Source organism: Nymphalis io, chromosome 17 (genome assembly GCF_905147045.1).
Source record: "Nymphalis io chromosome 17, ilAglIoxx1.1, whole genome shotgun sequence".
NCBI lineage: Eukaryota > Metazoa > Arthropoda > Insecta > Lepidoptera > Nymphalidae > Nymphalis > Nymphalis io.
Genome location: NC_065904.1, coordinates 9194173 through 9207100, shown reverse-complemented (window position 1 = coordinate 9207100; position 12928 = coordinate 9194173). Strand labels below are relative to the sequence as shown.

The 12928-nt window shown below is 30.1% G+C and overlaps 2 protein-coding genes across 2 annotated transcripts; one reads left to right on the top strand and one right to left on the bottom strand.

Moving 5' to 3' along the window:
* Positions 1 to 78: 78 nt before the first annotated feature.
* Positions 79 to 2456, bottom strand: LOC126774692 (DET1- and DDB1-associated protein 1). The gene is made up of 4 exons (XM_050496230.1): positions 2294 to 2456; positions 2049 to 2187; positions 1771 to 1832; positions 79 to 1543 (listed from the first exon to the last, which is right to left on the bottom strand). Exons 1-4 carry the CDS (start codon positions 2294 to 2296, stop codon positions 1442 to 1444), a joined length of 306 nt encoding a protein of 101 aa, XP_050352187.1. The 5' UTR covers positions 2297 to 2456; the 3' UTR covers positions 79 to 1441.
* Positions 2457 to 2960: 504 nt separating this feature from the next.
* On the top strand, positions 2961 to 11385 carry LOC126774745 (uncharacterized). The gene is made up of 14 exons (XM_050496282.1): positions 2961 to 3220; positions 3541 to 3711; positions 4338 to 4664; positions 4956 to 5109; positions 5191 to 5351; positions 5736 to 5859; positions 6889 to 7010; positions 7104 to 7218; positions 7563 to 7745; positions 8163 to 8412; positions 9163 to 9381; positions 9835 to 9974; positions 10432 to 10662; positions 11008 to 11385. Exons 1-14 carry the CDS (start codon positions 2961 to 2963, stop codon positions 11383 to 11385), a joined length of 2835 nt encoding a protein of 944 aa, XP_050352239.1.
* The last annotated feature ends 1543 nt before the right edge of the window (positions 11386 to 12928 follow it).

Genomic DNA, 12928 nt, shown 5'->3' with positions numbered 1-12928 from the left:
CTACATATCTATTCTATTATCTCTGTATTATTAACCGTTTCTATTATTAAGGTATTTTACACATATTAAAAGAAAAACATTATATATTAAATATATTTATCAGTATTGTGTCATACATGTTATGGAATTCTAAAATCAGCACTACAGGACAAGTTCTTGTTAAATTATGAAAAAGATAAAAAATAATTTTATCTGATGCTATAAAATGTATCTTAATTTATATCTTATACCTTATTGCTTGTTTTACTACAAGAATCCTGATCACTAATTAAAACATAATTAGTAAAAAAATAACTTATATAATAAACTATTGTGGATTTAACTAATGTTTGAACACAAAAAATTTGGCTGCTGATATTTTAAAAATCGACAGTATCAATTACTTAAATCTGAAAATATTATCACCATATAGAATATTAAATTTGTTCAAATAATAATTACAGCTATTGTTTAGTTTCCCTACTGTTCTGTGAAATATTTGATGAAATATGTATATTAAATTTGATTGTGTTAAGTCCAAATAATTTAATAGGCTATATGACAAAGACAAATAAGGCATGTGTCATGCCTAGCAGCCATAAAACCACTAATTACCTCTATTATCAAAACATGATAACAGCAAAAACTAGACGATTTATTTATAGCAGGTTGATTGAATAAACATCATAGTATGATCATTTATTAAAACAGCCATTGCCAATCAAACAGACCTAAAATACTTGCTACTTAATAACTTACGCATATGAAGTGAAGTGAAGATAGCAATATAATTCCTAACAAATTAGAGATTGCATACAAATAAATCTAGAAAAGTCAGTGCAAGAAGTTATTAAAAATTATTTAAAAAAAAATCAAAATATGTGAAACTTTCCAAATAAACATGATGTAAGGTTTTGAAAAATTATCTAGTTTGAGCTTAAAACAAAAGAAATATAGCATACAACACCAAACTATAAACAGAATCATCACCCCTACTAGAAATTTAGTTTGATACAATCATCTACAAATAAATTTCGTAGCTACATTTTAGCTGTTTATCATACATTCTAAATATTTCATTTCCTGACTTGGAAAGAGATATAACCTTGTACCATGTGCATTCATATACTGCACACATTTTCATCAATAGTATGCACACTTAAATTAGCTTTACAAATAAAATAATTTTCATTTTTAAGGGTCATTTATGTCATTTCCTCATAAACAAAGATAGTAACTAGAAAATAGTATGGAATGAAAATTAAAATGTAGCATGTACAACGTTTTGCATGAAGAGAAGACAATCAAATGGCAGAATACTTTCTAATAAACATTGAACCAGTGTGTTTGAGAATCAATGTATAATTTAACCTAAAAATGTGGTTTACAAATTTTAATACAAAACCGTTACATAGTTCATAGTCTGTATTTGAAGCACAAATTAAATGATTCTTGAACAGTATCAATTTAGAGGTGAGTTTAAACATGGCCTTTTACGAGGTCGACTTTCATCTCCATTTTGTTCTATATGGCTTTGATCACGTTTCTTTGGAGAAGTATTATTCTGAAATAAAACATTGTTATTTGATATAATAGACTATAGTGAAAATAAAAATTAATTGTTATCATACAATAAACTTCCTAAAACATATAAAATCTTATTTTAATTTAATGAATTAAAATCACAGATTAATTTAAAGTTTTAAAGAAAATAACTTGCGATATTGATGTAGGTATAAATCTTAATTAAAATCAACTTCATTATGCTAATGTCAAAAACAGTTTTCAAACCTTTTTCTCCCATTGCTGATGTAGATATCTTAGTAATATGTTTGTTTTTTCTGTTACAATAACTGAAAAGAGAATAAGACATATTATATCAAATGTTTTCGACAAGAGTATCTTTTGTAACATAATTTCTTTCAAACCTTATGCATACATAACTCCATAGCTATGTAATCTCAATTATTTCTTTTGTTATTAAAATATAGTTTTAATTACAATATGTACGTAACATATAATTTAAAACAAATTTATTTTTCAAACAAGAATAAAATCGTGTACTCAACTTTGTTCAGAAGGAATATCCTTGGTGGGAAGATATATTGAAGGTCTTTTTGAACAATTCCTTATACCATGGTCGGTGTTGAATAATGTAAAATTATGCACGTCGTACGAGGGCAAGTCTTTCAAAAATTCCATTACCGACTGTAAATATCAACGCCTAATGTTAAAACACAAGTGAAGTACCATTGCGTATGTTTCGCAAAGTAGTTTATTTTACACATAAAGTTCGAATCAATAGCAATCTTACCATCTTAAGTTAATTTTATTAAATTCCAGGGTGCAAAATTTGCAATCCACAATTTTAATTAATGAACAAACGCTAAATAATCCAAAAATAAAAAGACACACTTATAGTTAGCAAAGGCAAACCAGATGAGAGTGACATTTTGTCATTAAATGTTGCCTTACGAGTTGAGTTGATTCTACGACTTGAAAAAATAATATAATAATTTAATCAATTATATTGACCGACACTATAGGATATAAAATACATATGAATAGGTCATATGTATTATGAATAATATACATACATATGAATTTCATTTGAATAGTTTGCAAGTAATTTACTATTCATGTATCAATTTTTCAGTACAATATTTTACAAATTATTAGTAAATAAATGTAATGCTAACAAGCTATTGCTTAATGCTTTGTTACTACTAAAAAAACATGGAGTACTGTAATTACTTGTAAGATAGCTCAGCCATTTACATATATAGTGCTCAAGTGTGCACCGATACTATATTGTTATTATGCTATATTTTTATTATCTATATGCCCTAATCCCTATAGACAAAAAAAATTGGCGGGAGAACTAATTAAATATTCTGCTTAATATATATTTAATTGAATAGTTTAACCTCTATTACTATACTAAAAAATATGCTATTTAAAGTTTTATATAAAGAATAAGAATGTACAGCTTAGTCAACTCTAATTTTAGTCGAAATTATAATCCCAGCAATCGACAAAATGCTTTGTGTGATATAAAAAGACTATTGACATCGAGGGACACGGAATCTCAAAATAAATCTTGCGGTTATTTAATCGAAGTCATAAGTAGGTATGACTGCAATTCCAATGAAAGAACTCGAATGATCGAATATTTATTAGACAACGATATTACTGTGTTTCTTTGTGAAGCAACTTCAAATTTAGATTTTTTACTTCTTCGGTGAGTGAGAATACATACCGTTTAATAACTTTTTTTATATACAAAAACCCTATTTATTACATAAATGAAACCTCGTACAATAAAATCATTCAGTGATTCTATAGCATTAATAAATAAAAGTAATTTAAATTACCGCCCAATAATAGTTGCTAAGTTTGCGTTGATAGAAAATATCGTGAGGAAATCTGCATGTCATCTGAACCAATCCGCAATGGATTATGGAACAACGTCGTAAAATAAGCTTCATCTCCTTTCCTCAAACGGAGAGGCCTTAGCTCAGCAATGGGACATTTATAGACACATTTAACTTCTTACTGTAGATCTGTACTACAATGTATTCGCTTACTCTGGCGTGAACATCGTTTCTTTGAAGAGGAGCATGCAAGTCATGCCTTGGCTGCAGTAGTGAGAGCGCTTGTACATTATTCAAGCATTGACGTTTCAAATGCAGTTGATACATGTCTACATTTTATTTGCGATCTCTTAAATGGGTTTGTATATTTGTTTCTTGAAGATCAATAACCGCCACTGTAATCCACTAACTTCTACACAAATTAATAAAACATATGCAGTGGGAAATTGATATATATCATCTGTATACGCTATTATACAATACGCTCGTGACGAAGCGGTCTTGAAAAGAATGTATATGTGTTGTCGACCTGCAATGATAACCTCGTGATTGCATACAACCACACATACTTATACGTCTGCTATGCTACATAGTTTTCAAGAGTTTCCTCTCTTTGTCTTGGCCTCAGAGGGTGAGCTGGTACAACCGATGTTCACCAATGGCCTGATCGTCCATTTTCTTTAAAAACAGATGTAGCTGTTGGTGAGAGGTCACGCCTTGAAGAATGCACCTTCATCCATGTAACAAGCAACTCTATATCCAGACATTGTTGTTTCCCCAGTTTCTCATAAATATCATTAAACGCACTTCCGAGTTGTAATCTGCTCCGCATGTTCCTTTTAGATAAGGTTATTCAAGGGTAACTCGTATTGGTACCAATATTGGTACCAATACGAGTTTTACACTTCAAATGATAGAGGATAGGATTAGGAGGAAATAACAATACGCACTCAATCATATCCGTTTAAAATGAATTTTCTTCAGTATCAGGTCTCACAAAACAACATCAACGCTCTCCCATCAAAGTGCCTACAACATAGAACAACTGCTCGCTTGCTTTTTTAACTTAGGAAGTCGTATATGTAATAAGCCCAACGCTATACTTAGTGGAGCTTTAGTGCTCGATGCCCTTATATCATATCAACCAAATGAATTGGACCTTAAAGGTAGTGTAGCCAAAGTGTTGGTAGAGACATTGGATAAATGGTTCGTGTTGCTAATGTCAGGGCTAAATCATATAGTTCTGGTTGGACAAAGCGATTTGGGGATGTTGTTGGTTATCACTTGTCAATTGGGAATTGATACGATAAGGTAATTTTGACTTAAGTTATTACTACACAATTAATGTTTTTATGTTTCTCAGTAATATATATATTTTTATGTTTAGTACTCTTAAATAATTATATTCAAAGATCTTTATTTCAAATACTTAAATACTATGCAGGACTTTAAATATTTCTTCCTACATCTTAACATATTTTTTCGTTATTCAAATAATTTATAAATAGAAAACTATTGTACACCAGTATTCGGTATAATTTTGTCGAATAAAGGTAGAATTAAATTAATTATTATTTATATATGTGTTTACTGTTTCGATAGGCTTATAAATGTATTCGAAAAAAGCAAAGAACCAGTAGACTTCATTCATAAAATATTAATAGATGAACAGGAAATGACGATGCTTAGAGAAAGTTCTTCAAAATTAAGAAATTCCGTTTACAATGTCATGAAAGAGCTTGTAGTTTTTGTAAAGGTATATAAGATACTAAAATATTATATACACTTCCACGTAGGAGTATATTTAATTTAGTTTATTTTTTTATGTAACCAAAAGGAAAATCGAAATCTTATAGACACTGATGAATATGGCGTGTTTTTAAAGTTTCTGCTAAATTTTATGTATGAATATACAAAGACAGATATTTTGCCGGAATTTTGTGACATACTATTTTCCAAGGGCTATCTCGTATTGTTACCAGAATCGCAATTAATCAGGTAAAGAGGTTCTGGAATTTATTTTTATTAAGAGATTCTTTATGTAATCAGACATTTATGCTTTGGACTACAAATAATCGGCCTAGGGGCCCTTTGTATTTCCTGTCCTTAATTATTTGTGTTTATAATTCATCTCGTGTCCGGCGGTGAAGGACCTCGTGACAAAAATTGTATGTGGATCAGAGGAAGGTTACCTCGGGCACCTTGGCTACCCAAGGCCTATAGAAGGTTCAAGCCCCCCGAAATTTTCAGACTGAAAATATACCAAAACACATAGACCAGCTTTGTGAAATAAGCTCCAACCTTTAAAAAAAGTAGGATAAGCCCCAGCAATAGGACATTTACTTTCCTGATTTTTATTTAATTTTATTATATAAGCAACAGAAATGATGCAAACGTTCGAAAAATTAGCACGCTAGTCCTCGGGGAATTGCTGAAAGTTTTAGCTGAGAAATATTTATCTGTGATCGATAATTCTAATCCTGAAACATGCGTTAAAGATATTAATGTAAGTAATAAAAATACTAGATATATTAGTATTAAAAAATACTTTACGTATATGGACCTGTCATGATTTAGTTATAAGCGCGAAATATTGTGCTTATAACATATAAAAAAATTACGCGTCGGAATAAGAACCTCTAACTTTTCGCTTCGCCCGTTAATAACGAAACAAGTGAGTCATTTACATAAACTTAAGCTTAACTCAAGTTTCTGAACATTAAAAGCCAAATGAATTTATTTTATTTTAATCTTTATTGTAATTGGTTAATGACAGTCATTGACGCAATATGCGACCAATTAAAATATAGTATTTAGTTTAATAAATCGGACTGATCAGCATTTCAGTAACTAGAAATTAGAGATTTTAGATTTTACTGGTGGTAGGGCTTTGTGCAAGCTCGTCTAGGTAGGTACCACCCACTCATCAGATATTCTACCGCAAAACAGCAATACTTGATATTGTTCTGTTCCGGTTTGAAGGGTGAGTGAGCCAGTGTAGTGACCACTTACCATCAGGTGGCCCATATGCTCGTCCACCTTCGTATTCTATAAAAAAAAAAAAGATTGCCAACTTGATTTGCGCGTTTTTATAATTTGAATGTATTATTTTACAATTGCTAAAACTATGTTTACAATAATAGAGAGCCGACAATAGTTGTATATTATTTCTTTAATATATTTTATTATACTTTTATATATTTCTCTATTATACTTTCTTAGTATACCAAATTTCAAAAGTATTTTTTTTTTTTTTATAGAATAGGAAGGTGGACGAGCATATGGGCCACCTGATGGTAAGTGGTCACCAAACGCCCTTAGACATTGGCATTCTAAGAAATGTCAACCATCGCTTATAGCCAATGCGCCACCAAACTTGGGAACTAAGATTTTATGTCCCTTGTCCCGGAACAGAACAATATCAAGTATTGCTGTTTTGCGGTAGAATATCTGATGAGTGGGTGGTATCTACCCAGACGAGCTTGCACAAAGCCCTACCACCAGTGATAATTTAATAAAATTTGTACTTTTATAGATGGGCTTAGTAGAATTACAATACGGAATTGAGAAACCACACAACATTGGAATACAACTACAGAAGCATCAATCATACAGCTTGCTAATTTATGTTTATTTTTACTGTCAATCATCAGAGAAGTACATAATGACATTATATAGTATTATTAACAATTATATTTCTTTACAAATTATTATGGTCCATATTAATTTTCTCTAGCAATTGTTTTTCAGTCCCGAGGAGTCAACAGCGCTTTTGCTTCCATATTTAGTAGAGTATATCTTGCGTATACCTAAAACTATAAAACCGCCTGGATACGTTGTTAAAGCATTATGGCTTATTTTTGCAGTACGTATTTTTTTAAAACTCCAAAAAAATAATGAAATACGAAATAATAAAAGTATTTTTCGACGAGCCGGTTGGCGTGGTTGGTAAATACTTGCCTTACACCTCGAAGGTTGTGGGTTCGATTCCCACCCAGGATAGACATTTGTGTGCATGAACATGTCTATTTGTCCTGAGTCTGGGTGTAATTGTCTATATAAGTATGTATTTACAAAAGAAAAGTAGTATATCAGTTGTCTGGTTTCCATAGGACAAGCTTTGTACAAGCTTAATTTGGGATCAAATGGACGTATGTGAAAAGTGTCTCAGGTTATTATTATTAACTTGTTAACTAATTCCGTATACAGATGTCAACAGTATCAAATGGCTCCTTGGATTCTTTAGATCAAAGAGTTTATTTAGAGAAAGCTACAGACCGTTTAGTAGCCATGTTGTATCCAGAGCCAGCAATTTATTACACCCACAATCCAGCTATTTTATTTTGGGCATTTACGTCTTCGCGTATCTCCAATAAAGTCAGGTTACATATTGTGAGTTTAAGATTTAAATATTCACTAAATTCTTATTTTAAACATTGTCCTTGGTTTATTTTGAGATCCATTTTGTTTTCATATATTTTTTTTATTTTTTATAATCCATATTGAAAGTATTGTTTCAATTTTTTTATCACTAATGAATACGATTCTAAACTTAAAATACGTATAAATTTAAAAACAAAAAAAAAGATAAAAGTCTAACAAAAACCTGATTACCATATTTTAAAAGCTATGTGTGTCAAAACTCAAAATTCGTACCTACCGTCGGATATGAGACAAGTTCCAAGTATCATTTATATCTACTTATTTTGATTTTATTAACATTGTCCATCAAACGTCCACTAGTTATGAAGCCAGAAACTAGAAAAGACGTATATATAGGTATATGTAGCAAGTTTTTTTAACATTTAGCTATCGGAGTGGTTCAAAATAGAAAATTCTCTACCAGACGACATAACTAAGGGATCGGTGATATGGGAATTACTCCTTAACGTTATAACGCAATCTAAAGATGTTACAATTATAAGTAACTGTATGGAAGCACTGAACGTTTGTTTAGAAGATGGGGATGAAAATACGAAGGAGGAATTTGCTTTATTAGTTTGGTCTCTGCTACCTGGTGTTCTTTCCAAAGCACTGATAGACTGTGATGATGAATTAGGTAATCTTGTTATATTTCTATATATGTTCATATAAAATGGATGTAGGCATGTCTGCAGTCCTATTCTGCAAGAACTTCATTACTCATCCGTGAAATGTTGACAACCGACTTATGGTGATATACTTCCGTGCGTATATTCTTGAAATAGTATGATTATTATTGTCAATGTCGAATTTTTCTTTCTGACATTTAGCGACCGTTTTCTGCGGTGAGTTTCGAGTCTGTTCTTACAAAATAACTTTGCTGGTCAAAATTTTGTTAAGTATTGTTCGATAGGTACAGCTTATCATGATATTTTGCGCATACATATCTACATGTATATTATCACGGAGAGTTTTTTAATTTCCACTTTGTTCTAACTCGCTAGCGCTGTAATACATCAGCTTAAATGTCGTTAATCGATCGCCTTGACAATTGCTAAATACACGACAGGACAATATATTCATTATTGATTTTAAAATTATGATAGCGCCTTTTTAGTTTTCATCGAACTATTCCAAATTTAGCAAAATTATTAATTCAATAATATTCACCTATATTAACAAAGAGGCTTTAATTTATTATATTATTTATATCTTGAATATTTAAGGCTTAACCATTTATAAAGAGCGGTTGACTATTTAAAAAATACATAGGCACCGCTGTTTTAATCGTAAATCAAATTTACATTTAAAGCAGTGAAAAGTGAACTCTAAAATATATTTCCATTTCCAACTTCTTTTTAAGTCGAGTATTTATAAAATTTGACAGATACAAATATCTGCTATATATTAGAAATAGCAACGAAACGACTACCAGAAGAAATGGATCAGTCAATCTGCCTGAAAGTGGCTGTTCTTATAACAACAATATATTCGAAGAATATTCCAGAAACCAATAATATCGAATCTAGATATCACTATGAATACGTCTGTTTGAAGTTGTGCTTATTATTATTAGGAGTATCAAGAAATCAAAGTGAAAATAAGGGTATACATTTAAAATTATTTACCACAAACATTAAAAAAAATATATATTTCGAGAAAATAAAAACAATTAAAATAATACAAATCTATCAGCACAAACTGCTCTATCTGCTTAGGCTTAAAGGTTGTTAATAGGCTAGGGATTTTAATCAAATTAATAATAATTTATAGTACAAAAGAGCTTTCAAAAAAATGTTTGTTACGACTATATTTTAATGGAAATATTAGCCCTATTCGTAAACACATATTTAAGGTCCATCAAAATTAGAAAATACGTAAACAAATTAAAAAAAAAACTTTTTGAGACTGTTTTTGAGAAGTAATAGCAGCTTTGTATTCCGGCTCGGCGAATTATAATATTGATCTATTTTGTGATATGGTGCCATATCTAATATTACACTTTTAGTTATATTTATTGTTAATATATTTAAACAATCTTATAAATCTAATTTTATAGTATTGATTACATTTATGAACCGATCCGGTTTCCTACCGAGTGTGCTCACAGCAACAAATAGTTCTGATGACGGAGTCGCATGCATCGCTCTGCAACTCCTTTCTTATATTGTCTATTGCTTCACAAAGAATAAATACCAGGTGAGACATTTCACTATTTGCTCTAACGGTTCTTATTTTACATCCTTCTAAATTGTCAAACACTATGATCTCAATTTTACCCATATCATTGATTCAACAAAAGCCATTCGTTAATGGCTATGTCTTATTTTTCCATTTACGAGATTAAAATTTTTTTGAGTCATTATCCTTTATACCGAAACTTCTAATTACGTAAGGTTTGACCGTAGAATTAAGGTCTATGAAATACTCTACTCCGTACTTCGCCCCTTTGCTCCGAACAGTGTTTTGCAATTTTGAAGATTTAATTATATATAGGTATACAGCCAAATTTAAAGTCGATAATTTTACCTAATCTTAATACAATTTAGCTTTATCAGTTGTTTGTATGGATTCTAAAACACGATATTAATATTAAAAGTTTTAAGCATTGACTTAATAAATAATATAATACCATTTTTTTTAATATTTATTTCAGCCAAAATCGATTATTGAAATGCAAACTGCTTTGGTAATAAAATCTCTTCGTCAGGACAGTGAGAACAAACGTGGTTCGTCTCTCTTGCAATTGATTTATATGGTTCTAAACTCCAGTTCTAATACGCCATTAATCTTATCTTACGATTTGAAGGAGCATCCTTCACAATATCAACAGTGCTATGCGTTAAGAGCACTCATGTTTAGAATACAGTTAATGCTTTGTTCTCGTGTGAGTAAGATTTTAGGTTTTTATATGATTTTCTGAGATATTTTTAGATTAAATAATTAATTAGTATATACTTTCGAATAATCATGACGTTTTAAAGGAATTGATTTTTATAATATTGAAGAAAAAAAACTATATGACGTAAATAAAGTTGGGTAAAATTTGTAAGATTTTGGAGAGGAAGAACTCAAAAATCATCTTTATTATTAATGACTTTTATTTAATGTTTTAATTTGAACAATTCAATTGCGCTTGATTAGCCATTAGCCGTTTTAGTTTTCAATCCCCGTTTATAATTCAATTTCAAATTATTTGTCTAGTTATAGTAAATAAGTCACTTTTTGACAGGATCCCAAAAATCAGTCACCAGCAGCTTGGAAAACATTAAGTTCAATTTACAAACATGCAATTGTTTACAAAAACGATCTAAAACTTGTCGCCACTTTGACATCCCAACCTTGGACGCACACACTCATACGTTTCCAATTAACACAAAACATAACACAAGAGTTCATCACGTTCACACAAAACTGGCTAACTTTGTTGAAGATAACAATTAAAAAAGGCAGGGAATTAAAAAAACAACATATTTCGAAGCACAGCTTAATAATGAAAACTTTGATGATTCTCAAGAATAATTTGAATGGGGATGAACATAAGGAATCCAGAGAAAATTTGCTAATAACTGTTCGAGAAACTTTAGAGGAATGTAATAGTAGAGAATAATTACAATTTGTTTTATTTGAATTTTTTTCTCACAACATCCATTTAATAATTTAATAATAAACCATATATTCAAGCTTCAGCCAACAGTATCCAGACGTAAGATTCGTTTTAAGCTATCAAAGAAATCTAGCAAGTGACCTTTAAGCAATATAAAATATATAGTTTAAATGTCGCTTGACTTGAATCGGTTGGTCGAGTGGCTAACTAATATGTAGGTCTCGAGGTTCTAGGTTCAAATTCCGGGTCGGGTACATATCCGCAAAATGCAGAACTTATTTACAATTATGGCTCGGAAAGCACGTAAAGGCTTTTCCGAGCCAAATTTCCGAGCCTGAACTTTGCGCCTGGAATGGTTCTTTGTCACCATAAAATAGCTAGCCACGTAAAAAAAACACCACAAACGCTGCTGACGCGCCCTGGACATCACTATACATAATATATATTTTAACTTCAGAGTGTATGATTTCCGTGAGTATCGTATCTACATCACAATATACAAAAAAAACTACAGATTTTATTTTATTTAATAATCCATCAATTTACTAACTGATTACTGCTAAAAAAAAACAATTTAAAGCTGTATATATAAACAGATGAACGTGTAGTAAATCGGAAGTAATTAAACGAGGAAGTTTCGATTCCTGAACTAATTGGATAATAGCAGTAAATTATGAAAATACGTTCTCTATTTCCTCGTATTACCAGATGGGTATTATGTAAATGCATATATTATTTGTTACGTTTTAGTGCTTTCTTTTCTGCATAAAATATTAGCAAAATATAAATAGCGATTTTACGTTTATGCTTATAATATTACTTTAATAGAATGACACTATTTTATGATACCCTACCTGATGAAATATTTACACCATTTGCTAAATTTATATACAGTTCGTAAACTAATATTATTAGTTCCTTTGTCTAGGATAGATGGCGTCAATATTATTATTATTTATTTATATAATTATTATAACCTAAAAATTTTGCATATTTTTTTATTAGGTATAAAATATAACCACACAAAAAATATTTAGTTATTAATAATAAATTATATATTAATAGGCGTAATAAAATTACAAACTAGGTCACTATATTTCTGTGCATCGTTTTCGAGATTTGTTCAACCATATAGATAGACTTGAGTAGTAACTTTCTTTGATAGCAAAAAGTGATGAAAAACTTGCATTAAAACCTGTTGGAAATACTAGAAGAAATATCTAAATCTTCTCTTAGTATATATAGAGCAAATAATAGTATTTACACAGTAAATATTAAGATGTATATAATAATATATGAAAGCAAAGAATATGCTTAACAGACTTGTTAAGTTTGCAAAAGCCTATGAAATATTTTTGGTGAAAATTTAATAGCAGCAATATAATCCTAAACTACTAAAAAAAAATTAGTTTTTTTATTTAGTTATAGCTTATATGCATATAAAAAAGAACTCGCAAATATGGTCTTTCCGCGAAACTAAAAACTATTTAATTAGAAGAAAAAAAACTTAGTATACAATACGTACATAGCTCAAATAAAATATGCA